This window comes from Chelonoidis abingdonii, chromosome 4 (genome assembly GCF_003597395.2).
Source record: "Chelonoidis abingdonii isolate Lonesome George chromosome 4, CheloAbing_2.0, whole genome shotgun sequence".
Taxonomy (NCBI): domain Eukaryota; kingdom Metazoa; phylum Chordata; order Testudines; family Testudinidae; genus Chelonoidis; species Chelonoidis abingdonii.
Genome location: NC_133772.1, coordinates 45474306 through 45490588, shown reverse-complemented (window position 1 = coordinate 45490588; position 16283 = coordinate 45474306). Strand labels below are relative to the sequence as shown.

General features: G+C 39.7%; 1 protein-coding gene across 1 annotated transcript in view; it reads right to left on the bottom strand.

Annotated features, from left to right (window-relative positions):
• Positions 1-1058: 1058 nt before the first annotated feature.
• HPS5 (HPS5 biogenesis of lysosomal organelles complex 2 subunit 2) overlaps positions 1059-16283 on the bottom strand; it is a 53494-nt gene continuing 38269 nt past the window's right edge. The window contains exon 21 of the mRNA XM_075065113.1: positions 1059-1158. Within this exon, the coding sequence (XP_074921214.1) occupies positions 1098-1158 (61 nt within the window). The 3' untranslated portion in view covers positions 1059-1097. The remainder of the gene's footprint in view (positions 1159-16283) is intronic.

Here is a 16283-nt window from a genome sequence, read left to right as displayed (position 1 = left end):
TCTACACACACACACACACACACACACACTTCTTACCTTTGCCTTTTTTCAGCAATTCTCAGTATTTCGCAGATCCTGGTAAATCTCTCAGACAATTCTGCTGTCAAATCACATTCCTGCAGTACGGGCAAGGCACGATCTGGACCAATTACCTTAGACAACAACAGAGCTACATTTTCAACAGTAATGCAGTTTGACCAATTAGTGCTACCATTGCCAATAGTATTCCCATTCTGTGTACCATGGCACTGGAAATCAGGGCTGCGACTTTGTGCAAGATGCAGAAGGAACTTCCATTCTTCCACAGTCTCTGGAATCGAGCCTAAATGCAAAATTAAATGATTAGCTGTAGTTATCTCTGAGGAAAAAGCTTGTAGCAAACCTAATTTTACATCTATTTGCATTTAAAAGGAGCTAGTTTTCTAGAGTCAATATTCTACATTCATATCTTAGTCTAAAACCCATCTTTAAACATGCGCATTTATTTTTTGACGCTCAACAACATTTCCAGTGTATGGAGCTAATTGTTAGGCTGAGGGCCACTGAGAGACTAAAAACAGCTTTTCATAGTCATTTTGTGATTTGTGGATTGAAACTAACAGCCAAAGAAATTCCTTTGTGTGTCTTTGTAGGATATTGAGATTTTCATGCAATTCTGCCATCTGATACAGAAACCTGCTCCCTATAGACAGAAAAAATCACTAACATAGTGCTGTGTGTGATTAGCTAATTCTCAAGTACTGGGCAAAAAAACTCAGAGGGAAAGCTGAAGCAAAAAATCTGATTAAAATGTCAAGAGATCTTGAACACTCAGCGAACTATGTTCTTTTTTTTTTGGAAGACAAGAATTAACTACAGGGTCACTTGATTTTTTACATCAATATATTATGCTGTGCATATACATATTAAGTGTTACAAAATCAAGTGATCTTGCTTATACCGATCTAAAACTCTCATCATTCAACTCTCGATAAATGCCTTCTCTATCTTAATCAATAATCAATACATAAAGTATAGATCACGATGATACTGGTGTGCTCACGTGTTAGATATCTAACCAGTTCTCCATCCAACAGTTCATGTCATCCAATGAAATACTAGAAAGGCTTCTTTCTTCTATCCAGTTCCAAGCAGAGAGAGAGATATCCAGGCCAGAATCTTTTAAAAAAAAAAAAAAAAAAAATAAGATGAGAGAGAGACTGACGATTTCCATAATCAAATACATAGTGCTTTAAATGAAAAGTCATTGGTAATGAAATGTATTTAGCAAACTCATCAGTAAGAGCAATAACCCCAAATACTAGGATAACCTGGCAATTTCAATGTGGCAATATAGGCATGCTGTAGTCCCAGAAGTGTCAGTGTTTAAATGGACAACTAGAGCCTGCCTTTTGTCAAACACCACCCTCACAAAGGTCATAAGTGCTCAATGATAAACACATCTAGGTCCCATATTGCAGTGAGGGGTTTTTTGTGTATGATAGTGGGAAAGGGTTAAGCGGAAAACAACTATCATATTGAGGTAAGAGCTGCATAAGGAAAAGAAGGGAAGTCATTAGGGAAATAAGGTAGTGGAGGTAATTAGGAACAGAGGGCATGTCTTTATACATACAAGAGCTCCATGAAGTCTGGTGGGTAAATTTCTCTCTGCTAAAGCAGGTTAAATATGGGAGAGGCATTAGTGTAATTATGAAGGTACAACCCTTGTGACTTGCTTTGGGGTTACTTCCTTGGTCACATTTTAGGTCAATAACATGTGTTGGGAGTAAACAGAGCTTAACAGGTAACGGAGTAGTACGTGCTACAAAATAACTTTGTTGCTTCTTAGCTACAAAGCAAGGTAATGCTACAGAGGTACATTTTACATTGCCTACTGATAACCTATACATGATGGCACTTTCAAATAAAGCCAGCCACAAAATACTACATTTAAATAAATTTAGTTGACAGTAAACTGGCAGGAAACATATTGGCTTTCATTTGTATATTCAGTGGGCCAAGATACCAGCTAAGCCAGTTTCAAGAATAATCATACTTTTTCAGTAAACTACAACGTTTCCAACTTACCCATATGACTTGCAGATGTCAGCCATCTTCTCTTTTGTTACAAAATCAGCTGAGAGTTTATTTAAGTAAAATCAGTTGGCTATAGCCCCAGGTAAACAAATGTGAACGTGGTCTGGGAAGACAGTTTAAGTCACAAATTAAATGTTGACAGTCTCATGACTTTAAAAAAACTATTTTTTATCAGGAGGCCAAATAGATGTATGGGATTGTTTCATCTTTCACATGAACTTTTGACAATATTAATTCAAAAAGCAGCGTGTCCAGCTATCTTCTTGACCGACTCACTTAAAATGAGATTTTCCCTGTGATTACAGACGAACAGAAAAAAGTTAGCGGCCTTTCTGTGTACCAGCATCACCATTAGGAGGCATGCGCACAGCTCACTCAAAAAAGGGCATTTTTATACTCTAACTGAGCCAATAGGGGAATTTCACACATTTTAAAAAATGTGTTCCCCAGAAACACTCTGAAAATGATTCTTAAAAACAAAGTGGCAGCTTTTTAAGAGAGAGACGTATTTACAGTCGTTAAAGAGATCATTCCTGCCTGGATTATGAAGATAGGAAAGTTGTCTAATTTTTTGGTTGCTGCTGTTAAACATCGAGGTACATGAGGTAACACACCCTAGAGTGAAATTCAACCTACCGCAGAAGGGCTAAGGCGAGACTATGCCTCACTTACAGACCTTGCTTAATTGAAGCTTTATGAGGATTCTCTCCAGTGGGGTGAATTTCACCCTCTGGGGAAGTGAAATTACTCAGAGGTAGCCAGCTCCACCATGGAACACATAGCAAGTCTGGACTACTACGTCTGGTTTGCGCAGTGCAATTAAATATACATGATTTATTACCTTACCTAGGGTTTCCTTCAGAATACACTGTATTTGTTCTTTGTGGCGCATCATGAGAAACTGCCAGACAAAGCCAATCCAGTCGCAATGCTTCAGGATTAAGAAGAGATTGAAGCAGGGACAACCTAAAAAAGAGTGGGAAAATCCACGGGTTTTAAATTGACCAAATATGGAATTGTGATAAACTTTGTATATACTATTTAAAAATATTCATGATCAGTGCACTGGAAAGATGATTTCTAGACAAGTTATGTTTCCTTTAATCTTCAGAAATATTACAGAATACAGCCATATTTGAGTTAATTTGATACATTACAGTCTAATAAAACACTAAGTCATTAAAAAGTTGTTACAAAAATCTTGATAAAATGGCATCTGCTTTGTAATGAGGTGACATGGGAAGAGATCGGTGCACAGAAATTAACTGGCAAAACAAAAGGGTTATTTAATGTTAGGTTCCACTCTAGTTTTAATGCGCAGGCAAAGTAGCAGTACATTAAAAAAAAATCACACAGCTGGATGATGTCATCTTTTCCTTACTTAACCATTTCCCAACACGAAAAAAAAGCACACGTCACACATGCAGCCCCTTTACCTTTCATCTTCTGGCTTTGATTTAACAAGGCTGTCTAAATATGCTAAAAAGTGGGCAGGGTGATGTCTACAGTGCCCCCTGCAGCCCTGCCCCCCACAGACAGCACATCAACTGCCCCACAGCGCCCCTTGCAGAGCTGGCCCCCACAGACAGCGCTTCAGTAAATGCACGGCGCCCCCTGCAGCCTTGCCCCCCCCAGACACCCCACAGCACCCCCTGCAGCCCTCACAGTGCCTCACCTGCCCCACAGTGCACCCTGCAGCCCTGCCCACTACAGACAGCACCTCAGCCACCCCACAGCACCCCCTGCAGCCCCACCTCCCTCAGACAGACAGCGCTTCAGCTACTGCACAGCGCCCCGGCCTCCCACAGACAGCGCCTCAGTCGACCAACAGCGCCCCCTGCAGTCCTGCCTCCCACAGACACCTTAGCCACCCCACAACGCCCCCTGCAGTTCTGCCTCACACAGACATTCAGACAGCGCTTCAGCCACCCCACAGTATCCCCTGCAGCCGTCCCCCACAGACAGTGCCTCAGCCACCCCACAGAGCTCTCTGCAACCATCCCCCACAGACAGCGCCTCAGCCACCCCAGAGCTCCCTGCAGCCCTGCTCCCCTAGACAGCGCCTCAGCCACCTCACAGCACCCCCTGCAGCCCTGCTCCCGCAGACAGTACCTCAGCCGCCCCACAGAGCTCCCTGCAGCCCTGCCCCCTACAGACAGCGCCTCAGCCACTCCACAGCGCCCCCTGCAGCCCAGTCAGCATCTCAGTCACTGCACAGAGCCCCCCAACCCTGCCTCAGCCAGAGTCATTCCAACCCTCCTAATGTTTCATTGAAATGTATGTAGATCAGTTGATCTCAAAATAATTAACCTGCTGAAGTGAATAAAGAAACCACCAGACCTGCCTGACCAATAGGCTTCAGACCCAATAAGCACCAAGCATCCAGCTCTGAATATTTTGCCTGTACTCATTTGTGTAAGTTCACAGGTAATTTCACACAATTTAAAAAGCACTACAGACAGTCTTTGGACTTACGACACAATTGGTTCCTGAAAATTGTGTCATAAGTCGAAATGTTGTAGCTTGGAACCGGAACTCACTCCATTGCGGGACCGAACATCGCAAAGTTGAAACCAATGGTTGCAAGTTGAATCAGGGTGTCAATTCAGAAACATCTTAAGTGCTGTTCTTCTTAAGTCGAATGTCGTAAAGGTGAGTACGGCCTGTGTTTTTAAATGGCAAAACCTACTTGTATATCATCACTCTGATGATACATGGAGACACAAATTGTTTCCAGAAATGGAAAATTGCTGTGAAACAGTAAATTTTTAAACTATGCAAAGAAAGGAGTGGGGCACATATGAGGAGAAACTCTGTGAGTTCAAACTTGCAGCGTTCCAAAAGTTTCAAGTGGGTTGAGGGGACAGAATTTGATCACCTATGAAGTGGGCAGAGAGCATAGCCTTCCGCTCTGCACGAGTCTTGAAAGCTGCAGGGAAATAAACCTGGAGATCTTAAGGAAACTGTGTTGAGGATGTTCTCCAGATCAAATCACCCATGACAGCCAAAAGGGAGTAGCAGTGCCAGATTGACCACTCCTCCATACTGGGATCAAGCCCCTACTCTGAAAGGATTTAGGGTTAGTAGTGGGGACTCTGCACAGATTAATGCAGAAGACTGACTTGAGATCTCTGCCGATGCTCCATGTTATGGCATTCTGGAACTGACTTGTAGGAGTTCACAACCTCTGTAAATTAATCTAAAATATTGTGCTAGTAGTAAATTCCACTAGCCCAATAGTTACTGGAAAGGGTTGAGGTTTTTCATAGCTACCCATCCCCAAAAAAATCCCTAACACATGAATTCAATCCCAGATTCAGTCGCTGGTTAATATGAGTGTCTATATGTTTACCAATAGGATATGGAGACCTGACCAAAGACCATTTAAGCCAACGAAAGACTCTCTCTGCTTCAATGGGATTTGGATAGAGCTTTAATCAACAGGCTATAATAGGTATGTTCTCTATGCTATGAAAGATACTTTAGTAGTCCAAGATCTCTTAATGTTGTCAGTTACAATGACTTGGTCTGTCTCCAAGAAATTGTCTGTGATAGATTTGAGGACAATTGACTGCACTTTTACCCGAAAATGAGGAAAGCCTTAAAAATTATTTGAACAGAGTCATGCTAAGAACCCCCCACTGCACGCTGCAATTTGTTTGAGCTTTGCTTCAAGATGGACTAGGGCATTACAGTGTGTTGTAGTTCTATCTTCCCTGGCTATTAGAGACACAAGGTAGGTGAGGCAATAATGTCTATGGACAACTGCTGTTGGGAGAGAGAAAGTTCTGATTTGCACAGAGTTCTTCTTCAGGACTGTTAGGCCGACATGAATTTGAATTTCTAAGATTCTTGTTTTAAGTGAAGATGTTAGGTAAATGCATTACCAGAAAAACTCTATGAGCTGTTGTCAGCTGCCTGGTAACTATCCAAAGACTGGATGCATACAACAGAAAAACACTGGTTTCATTTGATTTTGGTTTTGTGTTTCTCCTTCCTTACTCTTTCTTGAATTCAGGTTGTGAGCATTGAGCCTTTTAAACCCACAACGTTTCCACGTTTTAACAATGTAATTAACTAGTCCTGAACTTAGTTTTGCACCCCTGTCTGGTGCTGTTTCCACTCACCCTGCTCTGCGGCAACATGGGAAATTTCATCCAGTGAGTTGGATCCACCTTTCTAGCCTGACCTAGAAGACTGAGGTTCTACCCACCTGATAACAATAAATATATACTTTAACTAGCACCATTACTGCTTATTAAAGTGGACCTGACTCTGCCCATGGACATGTGTTTTCATCCTTTCATTTCATGTTACGTCTCCTGACTGCCCCACAAATTTCTGTTTTGCCATGATACCTACTTGCTGGGGTTTTACTCCACTACATAGCCAGGTCAGATGCGTCTATGGTTGAGACTGGATTCACCTCCTACTAGCTGTAGACTCCTCTGTGTGTTAGCGAGCAGTTCCATTACATCTCCGTCCCTCTCTGTATAATGGCGAAACCCACAGCGATTATCAATGTGACACGTGCCAGTAGCGTTCTCTGACAGTGGCAGTGCCCGCCTCTTCACAGGATTGCACAATTATTTAACCTGTTGTCCTTACTCACTCGTGGAGACTCTCCACCTGGGCAGTTTAGGGTTACCTTTGGCCACAGCATGAACAGTTGATGTAATCTACTTGTTTTTATCCTCTTCTCATGTAACTGGGACGTTTGTTGCATTCACTGAGACCTTCCAGACTTAGATGTATTTATTTGTGGTTGCACAGCTTGTAGAAAAATGAACCTGAAAGTATTAACAGACTGCAGTAGTTATGTTGAGGAAGGCCCTCTGTGGTCTTGTAGCGGTTGGTCCCCCCCACCAATTCGGCCCCAGCGCCTCCTGTCTGACGGCGGTCTCTGCCTCCCGCCACTATGCCACCCTGCCAACCTCCAGGCATCACTGAGAAAGAGAAAACAAAGATCGACAGTAATAAACGTCATAACTAAAGATCTGTCACTATCCCCCACAGCAATCCTACTACCATAAAAGAGACCCACACAAAACCTCACAAACAGAGTGCTGCCAGTGAGATTAGACCCCAGCTACCTGTCACACACAAACACAGCATACAAACTACGGCTGAACAGCAGAAGTATTCCAGAAGTGCACAGGGCTAGTGGAAAAAACTCCCATACTGCCTCCACAAGTCGTACCCACTCTGAGTCCTGTATCACAGCATCACATTCAACAGCATAAAAAAACGGGCCTCGGAGAGGACTGAAGAACCTAGATGTGATCGTTAGAGGACTGCAAGTGAACCTATGATGGTAGTTTTCCTTGGAAAATACCAAGGGCAATATGTACCGATTCTAGATTAAAGGGAGGTCCTGCAATTATTTAAATTTTAAAAGCCTGGGGTGAAAACGTCAGTCTCCTAGCACATAATAATGAGATCTGATATCAGAACATATCCAAATAGGTCAGCTCAGAGAATCACCTTTACAATCAAGAATGGGCACAGTCTTCACACTTAGCCAGAGGTTAAATAAAATGTCCTTGCTTCACAGAGGACAAATAACTAGTTATGAATTACAATGTACTTCATAGTAATTTGATTGCATAGCTCTTTACCAACTTTTAACTCATAATCCAAGTAGAATCCATTACCTAATAACTTCTGCTGCCCATTTACCGCCAGGCCCTCTTTGGGCAGCATCATAATTCCCACGAGCATGGAAATATTTATCTGCATTTTTATAATTTGCTTCCCGCATGTCGCTGTATGCACGCCACATATCCTCAGCGCCTGGAGAAGAGAGAAAGGATTATAGAGAAACTGCAAATTTAAAACAAAACTTTGATGTTATTTCACCCACATTCCTCTGAAGCAGTCAAGCACCATTCTAGTCACATCACCACAGTGGCTTCCAAGTTTAGTGCTTCTAGAGAAGGCAGAAAGGCTCCTATATACCACTGAGAAAATACTTGATTTTTTGGTTCAGTGGAAGATCTGAGAAATCCAAAGAAGACTGTTTCGTTTCAACCAAAACTGATTTGTTATGGTTTTTCTCAACAAAATGAAAAACAAAAAAAATTGTTCAGGTTGATTTGAATCAACATTTTTGCAGTAAAATGTCAGGATAGGCCACTGTGAAAATTATTAGGTTTGAAGTTTTTTTCCAGCCTAAACTATTTGCCAAATTTGACCAAAATTTGCAAAAAGTTGCAGGGTCCCCCTGAAATGGATTTTTTGGTGTATTTAATATTTGTCCCTCCAAAAAATTTGCCCAGCTTTCTTTGGTACCCAGGCCTCCCTTTAGAGATACAGGGATTTGCAGCTAGTTATGCTTTCTTAACTGTAGCTTCCATCAGGTGACATCTTTGGAGGAAGAGATGGAAGGGAGTTCCTTTGAGAAGGATCTCATAAAAGCATAGAATCTTCAACAAAACTCTGTTGCAATATCTTTGGGACAAAGAAACCCTCAAATTTCTCTCAGTGCTTTTCTAAGGGTCACCAGGACAGCGGAGTAGAGGTGTGATTCCAAGTTAGAAGCATCAGTCTCCTTTCGGGCTTTGTTACAGATGGTTTCTGCATCAATGTAACTAAATCTGTTTAGAAACCAATTTAGTTAAATCACTGACACACTTAAGTCCATTTAAACTAAATCCATTTAAGGCATTTGTAGGAGTGTCTATTCCAGGGTTTTGCAGCAATTTAACTAACAATTTCTAAACTGATTTAGACTGGAGACACACTGATGAGAATCTTTAGGCTACAAGCGTACAATGTGAGAACAAGAAATCTGATTTCATAGACATGAACCTTTATCTAGCACTATAGTTTTAAAGAAAACGCCAACACTTCTTACAGCAAAAGGGAGAGATCATGAAGTATCAACCTAAAAGTAGAAATGTGAGGATATTTGGGTCAAAAAAAATGCCGTGGCAAATAGGAGACAATAACTAGAATCAAAGATGATGCTGAGTTGTTTCTCGAGACCAAATAAATCATAACAGAAGACGACCTGGTGGTCCACTACAACGTGGTCCACATCTCCATCCAGACAAAACTTCATATACCTCCCCGATTCAACGCACCTCTCTTCAGGACAGGTGCTTAAGCACATGCTTAAAATTTAAGCATGTGCTTAAGTGTTTTTCCTCAGTCAAGACCTAAGAATGTAGTTCTGCGAGGTGTTGAATGCCCTCAACTCACCAGACTGGGAATTAGAGAAGTTCAGCACCTTGCAGAAGATGCTCATTCCTGTAGTGCTGAATCAGGACCCAAGTTATCTGACCCCAGAAACATTTCCAGGAGGGGGAAGGAAAGCTTCTGAAATTATTCAACAAACAAACAGTTTACAGTATGCTGTATTTCCTTTACTGGGAATGGCATACACCTCTCACAAAACCAAGAACTAACAAATAAAAGGTAACCATTACTTATCAGTGCATTTTTATGCCTCCAGATTTTACTAGACCCACTGAGAGCCACATCAGGCAATTGCAACAGTTAAAGTCAGAAAATGGTCAGTTGGGTGCACGGGTTGCAGTTAAACATCTTGCTAAATGTTACATGAACCTTGTCTGGTGAAAATATCTGTTTAATTATGATCCATAGGACTTAGTACAATCTAGGGCCCATACCTGCCATCTGATTTGCTTTGATTCAGCAGCCTTGTGCTTGGACTCCCAAAGAGGGACCTAAAACTGCATCTTTTTAAGGGATCAGAAAAAAAATCTAATCTATCTTTTTGTGAAGAACTGAGTAAATTTCTTATTTACCAGAATGTATCAAAAATTGTTCTAGAGCTCCTGTCTTTGGCTTGGCTTTGTTGGGTTTTTATTAATTTTATTAATAGCTACATCATTCTGCTTGCATATAAGACTTTTGAGAACAGTTTGGAGGATGAACATGCAGTGAGTAAAAAGCATACCTCTGTAAGCATCCCTTACGAATGCTCCAGCATCGGTGAACCAGTTCTGGGCACTGACACAGAGTACCAGGGACAACAACAACATGCAGTTGTAGAAATTCATAGTTCACTTATTTAGGCTGTAACAGAAGGAAAGTATGTGTCATAAAACTGGGCAATATTTTCAAGACTCCAGCCATAATGTTCATTCCTCTTATAACCACTTTAGAGCAGGTACATGGATCAAAAGGATCACACACAATTCAGAAAAGTTACCAAAGTGATGATTTCTACTTAGAAAAATGAAATGTTCTCTGCCATCACAGCATCAGTATCAGAGCTAAGATGTAAATATAGAAGTTTAAGTTTCTGGTTAACAGTTTCTATATCATAAAAATCACTTGTTATAAGAAAAAAATTGAATACAAAGCAAGCTAAATTGGTATAAATATGAAGTTTCTATTTAGAATTAAACTTACCGGTGCTATATTGCAAAGCCCCTGGAAAACTGAGTTCTTTCTGATGGACTCTCACAAGAAAAATGGTACTTTATTTACAGGAAGCCTTATCTCAAAGAGCAAATAGGCAATAATTTACAGAAACATGGCTAAATTCAAATTGGGCAATTATTTGCTTGTTGAATGCCAACAAACATTGCTTCTGTTGGGAATTTACTGCAGTAAATTCCCTTATTTCTTCTTGAGGTCTTCCTGCATTCAATTGGTCAGTGTCTGTATTGTCTCTCTTTGTAGATCCAAGGATCAATTACTTAAGCAATGCCTGATATGATGTCATGTCCATGCATTTACCAGAAGTTGCAGGCAGTCACTTCTTCTGACTTGCTTCTATTTTTTTTTTTTAATTCAGTAAAATGAGTAATGGTTTATATGAGATTTTTATGCAGAAGTTTTAAGTAATCATCTGGCATGTACCATAAACACCAACGCAGTTTATCCTTATGTATAATTGTTTGTACAGTGCCTAGCCAATGGGACCTGGTCCATGACCTTGGCTTGAAGAGGCTATGGTAATAGAATAAATAATAAAACTCAAATTACCAGAGCTGGTCAGAAATGAGATTCATCTTTGCAGACATTTAATTTTTCCCCTTTAAATTTAGATGGAAATGTGTCAAAATTTTGAACTTTGAGTAACATCAACTAACTTTTATTACCACCATTATGATCACTAAAGGGAGAGGTTAATTTGTCTGAATAGCGTTAACTTAATGTGTACTTTGTTGGCAAGATCTAAACCATAAGCTAGATGCAGTTATATGAAGAGTTACAAAAAATATCTTTCATTCCAAATATTACCTGTGGATTGGAATCATGAGCTCTATCAGTAATTCAGGTTACTTTGTAAAATGTTTTCATTTGTTATAAAAACAAATCTTAACTATCAAAATGTTATCTAAATGGAGTAAATACGTTTTACATTCTCGATCAGTGCCATGGGACGGTAATAGAGTAAAACCGTTATTGAGTCTAAGCTGCAAAAATGCAGGTAAATATCTACTAGTTCAGGTCAGACTTTGCCCTCTAAAGTTTGCAAACTAAACAGCAGATCTTGTAAATGGTCAATGTGGTTCTTATGGGAATGTAATCTGAATAAAGTCATCATTGATTGGGAGGGTTTGTGAAACAGTGCTAAATCAGTCCTGCTCACTAGTCCATCAGAAATTCTATGATGACTTGCAAACACAGACCGTAGCTGTATCGTCCCATGCTCAATGCCCTGTTGACCAATCTGCTCCTTTGAGCTTTCCGGAAGCTTTTGGAAGTGTTTATGGTCAACAGTAACAGCCTTGACAGCAAAATGACATAGGCTGAATCGTTGTACTTTCCTTTAATCTTAACTCATTTTATTCCCATGAGCATCTACACTTTCTAGACAAACTCCAACTAGTCTTGTAAAAAAGGAAAAGATAACTCCAGTACTGTTATCCTGGATAGCATTCACGTACTTGTAGTAACAAAGCTGTAGAGATTGTTTAGAAAGCTCAGTAGTCCCTCAGTTACACCTGCATTTCCCTTAGATGAACTCAACTTGCTGGCATACCACTTATTGTAAATGCATTAGTTTTTCAGACCGTCTATGAGCTGCCTACCAGAGACACTGCACATCATCATTTAAAGTAGCAGTGGATTGTATAGCTGGAGCTCTCTGAACGTGGTATTTAAGGGTGATCTACATGTTCCTTTAGCCCTCTTTTCATTCACTCTACATTCTGAAAACATTCAAGCTTCTGCACTGAATTTACAGGCCCTGGTCCCCACCCAAAGGGAAACTCTTTATTATTTTTATTATAAAATTTGAAACAAAATCCATTCAGTACATTTTGTCCTATGGTAACAAAAAAAGCTTGAAGAGCAAAATGACTGGAGATAAACTATTAAACATCTGGTAAGAAAAAAGAACTTCCTTGTAACAGTAACTTTGGATTTGGCAGGCATGAGGTTTAAGAATCTCGCCTTGTCTTTAAACACTGATTGGTATGATTTTGTGGTGCTTTTAACTGATGTCCTAAGAAAGAGTATGCTGCTGTGGCTAACTTTGCCATGCAGGATGCCAGCCAACTGCCTTCGGACCTGCCACAGCTAACGTGCAAACAGTACGAAAGCAGAGTATGATGGTAATTTTACAATATCATGCAGACAGTCCTTTAATATTCCTCAATGTTAAAACCTTCATCTGTTCCATGTATTTACAGTTGTCAATTCAGTAATATGCATAATTCAGTGAAATTCAGGGTTGTTCTTACAGAATGTTTTTTTTTTTAAAAGTTTCAATTCCATAACTTTCTCAAGTTCTTAAAATTTACACAGGCAAAAATAAGATTCCACAGCTGTTTTGTTTGCACTAGTGTATATAATCACATAAGTTGAAAACACTCTCAAAGAATGCAGTTACAGTATTTCTACAATCTTGTAAGAGGAGCGGAGAGTGATGCCGGGCCCTGGCCTTAATTAACGTGTATATCTTGTGTATAAACTATTTTCACAAACTGCATGTGTGACTTAGGGATTGTACACAGTCATATAAATGTCACACAGGTGTCTAAGGCTATCAGAAAAAATGGCAAAAATATATAGTTATCAAAGTTTGACAAAGTATTTGAGGGTGGTAATGGTGATGCTACATGCACACAAGCAGTGTTAAAGCTTCACATTCAATTTAACATTGGCATTTCCTGACTTCAGCATGTTTCAAGGTAGAAGCTTTATTGCTCTTACGGGAGTTTTTTTAAAATGTGTTGTGCAGGAACACACTTGACACTGACATCACATGCACCAGCCGCAGGCTAGCCATGAACTCCTTGCATGTAATACAGTCTTTTTCATCCACAGATCTCCAAGCGCTTTATATAAGCGGGGTAAAGTATCTCAGTTTACAAGTAGAGCAACTGAGAACACAAAGTCAAGTAATAGATCAAAGACCCAGCACTCACTCGTAGAACCCCAATTCTACTGATCTCAGCCGAGCGCTGCCTTATCTTTGAGAGCCTACCCCACCCCACTCAGAGGATATCCAAAAGGCTAGGCTTATTGTGGAAACTCGGAAGTGAGCCTGGGCATTCCAGTAAGACAGATGATTAGGGTATCTAATGAGGAAAGGTACTGTTTCAGTCACAGATCGAGAAAGACCTTTCCATTGTCCAGCAAGAGGACAGCTAAGCATCAGAATAAAGTGCTGTCCCTCACACTTGAAGGGTAATACCTCCAGTTAAACCCATGACTGCTCTGTTTGTGAAACCCATGATCTAATAAAACCTATTACGGCTAAAACAGAAGTCAGAGTATGAACACGTCTTCTAGAGTCTTAAGAACACCCTGCATCCAGCTTACCTCCTGAGGAGTCCAGACTGCTTTTACTGGATACAGAGTGGCTGGTGATTTTTCTAAGAGAGGGATAGAATGTTCTGCTTCTTTCATGTATACTATTTGACAGCTGGTCTTTTTGTATTTTTTTTCCTTCTGTTAAACAATGTACCAAAAAGTAAATTCACTTAGGTATTATTGCAAATAACACCTCTTTTGGAGTTTGACCAACATATTTGGATTCTTGTCTTGACATGCAAACCCACTATACAGACAATCTTACTATTCAGCCAGGTGACACGATTCACAAAAGGAATTAGCCAAAAAAAAAGGTTAAACACGTGTTAAATGGCTCAGAACATATCTGGGTGAGACACTTTCTTTCTTATGCTTGCAGTGTGCAACCGCAGCATTTCCTCGGATGAAGTCACAATGTGTTCACGTAGCCTTCACATCTTATTCACATATAATATATAAGGAAATCAAGACTAAGTCAGAAAACACTTTTTTTTTAATTGAAAAGTCTTAAAATTAGTTGAAACCATGAACACAAGGTCCCATTTTAGTGCAATACACTTAAAAAATATTGTATAACTGGTTAATACAAACAGTTGCTATGCAAAATGAAAAACAAGCTCTTTGAAAGAAAGTTTGTGATATATTGTAAAAGTCAGCACTGTTTACTGTGCGCATTTTAAAGTAAAGGTATTATGAGTACACAAGCTTTCAGCTGTTTTTCCATGTCACTTCACCCTCTAAACTGAAGAGATTTCACTAGACCTTTTCCCAAGAGCAAACTGGTTCTGTATTTTCCTGAACAGATCGATTCTTGCACTTATATAGCGATCTTACTTCTTTGAACTTGCGTGTATGAAAACTGCTTCAATTTCTTAAACCCCCATGAGGTAGAATCAGTTCTCATTTAGAGGTAGGGAAAAAAGGCACAGAAAGGGTAAAATGATTTGTTCTAAGCCTCATGCATATCAACACCACACAAGGTAGACGACACAGAAGTATCTGACTTCCAGGCCGGCTATAGGCATCAGTGTTTCCCAAGACATGCTTGGGGCGGCAATTCTCAGAGGCAGCATTCCAGCCCTTTCGGGGCGGCACTCCGGCTTTTTTTTTTTTAGTTTTTCCCCTTAGGGCCAGCCAAAAATCCTGGAGCCGGCCCTGCTGACTTCCAATCCTTTTTACACCTATGAGATAAATAAGACCATGGGGTGCCTGAAGGGATAGGATGGCACATTTGTGCTGTTTCCAAACTTCAGCTGAAAATCTCTACCCAGGACATGCTGAAGTCAAAAAAAGACGTTTTAAATTGGCTTTTCACAGACAGGAACCTAGGTATGCAAATACCTGCCACTAGCCTATTTCTGTAGACATATTCCCACGCCTGAGGAGCTATGAAACGCTCCACCATAAGGGAGTGACTTGTTCTCGCAATTGAGACAAAGAGGTTACCCATCCAACTGCAGTTTTATATATCATACCAAACTTCACAGATAAAACTTACAGTAACCAAAAATAATTAAATTTTAAATAAAATCAAATCATTAATTTGGAATGCAGCAAACGATGGGGACAAAACTACATACATAAAACATATACAAAGGCTCTTATTTTAAAGGGATACTGTCAAATTAATTTACTCATAAAATGCTGGTGTAGGAGAAAAAATGACATTTTTTATTGGGAGCTAGTTCTTTGGGGTTTGACTACTGCCTAGATACTATAGCATTGTGCTAGTGAATAAGGCTCTTAATTGAAATGACCTAAAACCAAAAGTAAATCTCACTAGTCTGTTTTCACTATCTAAGCTCTAGGAAGTTCAGAGTAAACAGAATAGGTATAAAGCTATTTTTTGCAAACGATTAAGTAAAATTGGGTGTTTTAAATATTCAGTTTTAATAATCTAATGTTTATCTTAACAGTGGTAAAGGTTTTTAAAAAATATGATTCTTGACAGCCTTCCTTTAAAATACTTTTTAAAAGGCAATTTTAGATAAAAAGGTATGAAGTTGCATCATTTCTTCCAAAAAGATCAAAAATCAGTTATAAAATATTGACATCTAAAGACAGGTTGATTTGTGTGGTAACGCATTTGAAGATGACCTCGGGACAGATTCCCACAATTTTTGAATGATGTGTTTACACTTTTTTCCAGTGGTCTATTAATAAATGAGTATTTCAAAGATTTAATGCATATTTCAACACCATGCAATCAAGACCCCATAACATTATTTTACATAGCTCTTAAGATAAAGATGTAGCTATTCCAACAAATAAATCAAAAGAGTAGATGTTCTATACAATTAAGGAAAAATCTGCATTCTTGCATGCATTCACTGCAGCTATTGACAAAAGTGAATGTCAGATGAGAAAAACAGTTTGGTGCTCATGCTGGCAATATACACAGAATTAATCCTTTTGAAATTTACATCTTAACCAACCTACAGAAAAGTTGCTGAAGGCAAAATTCA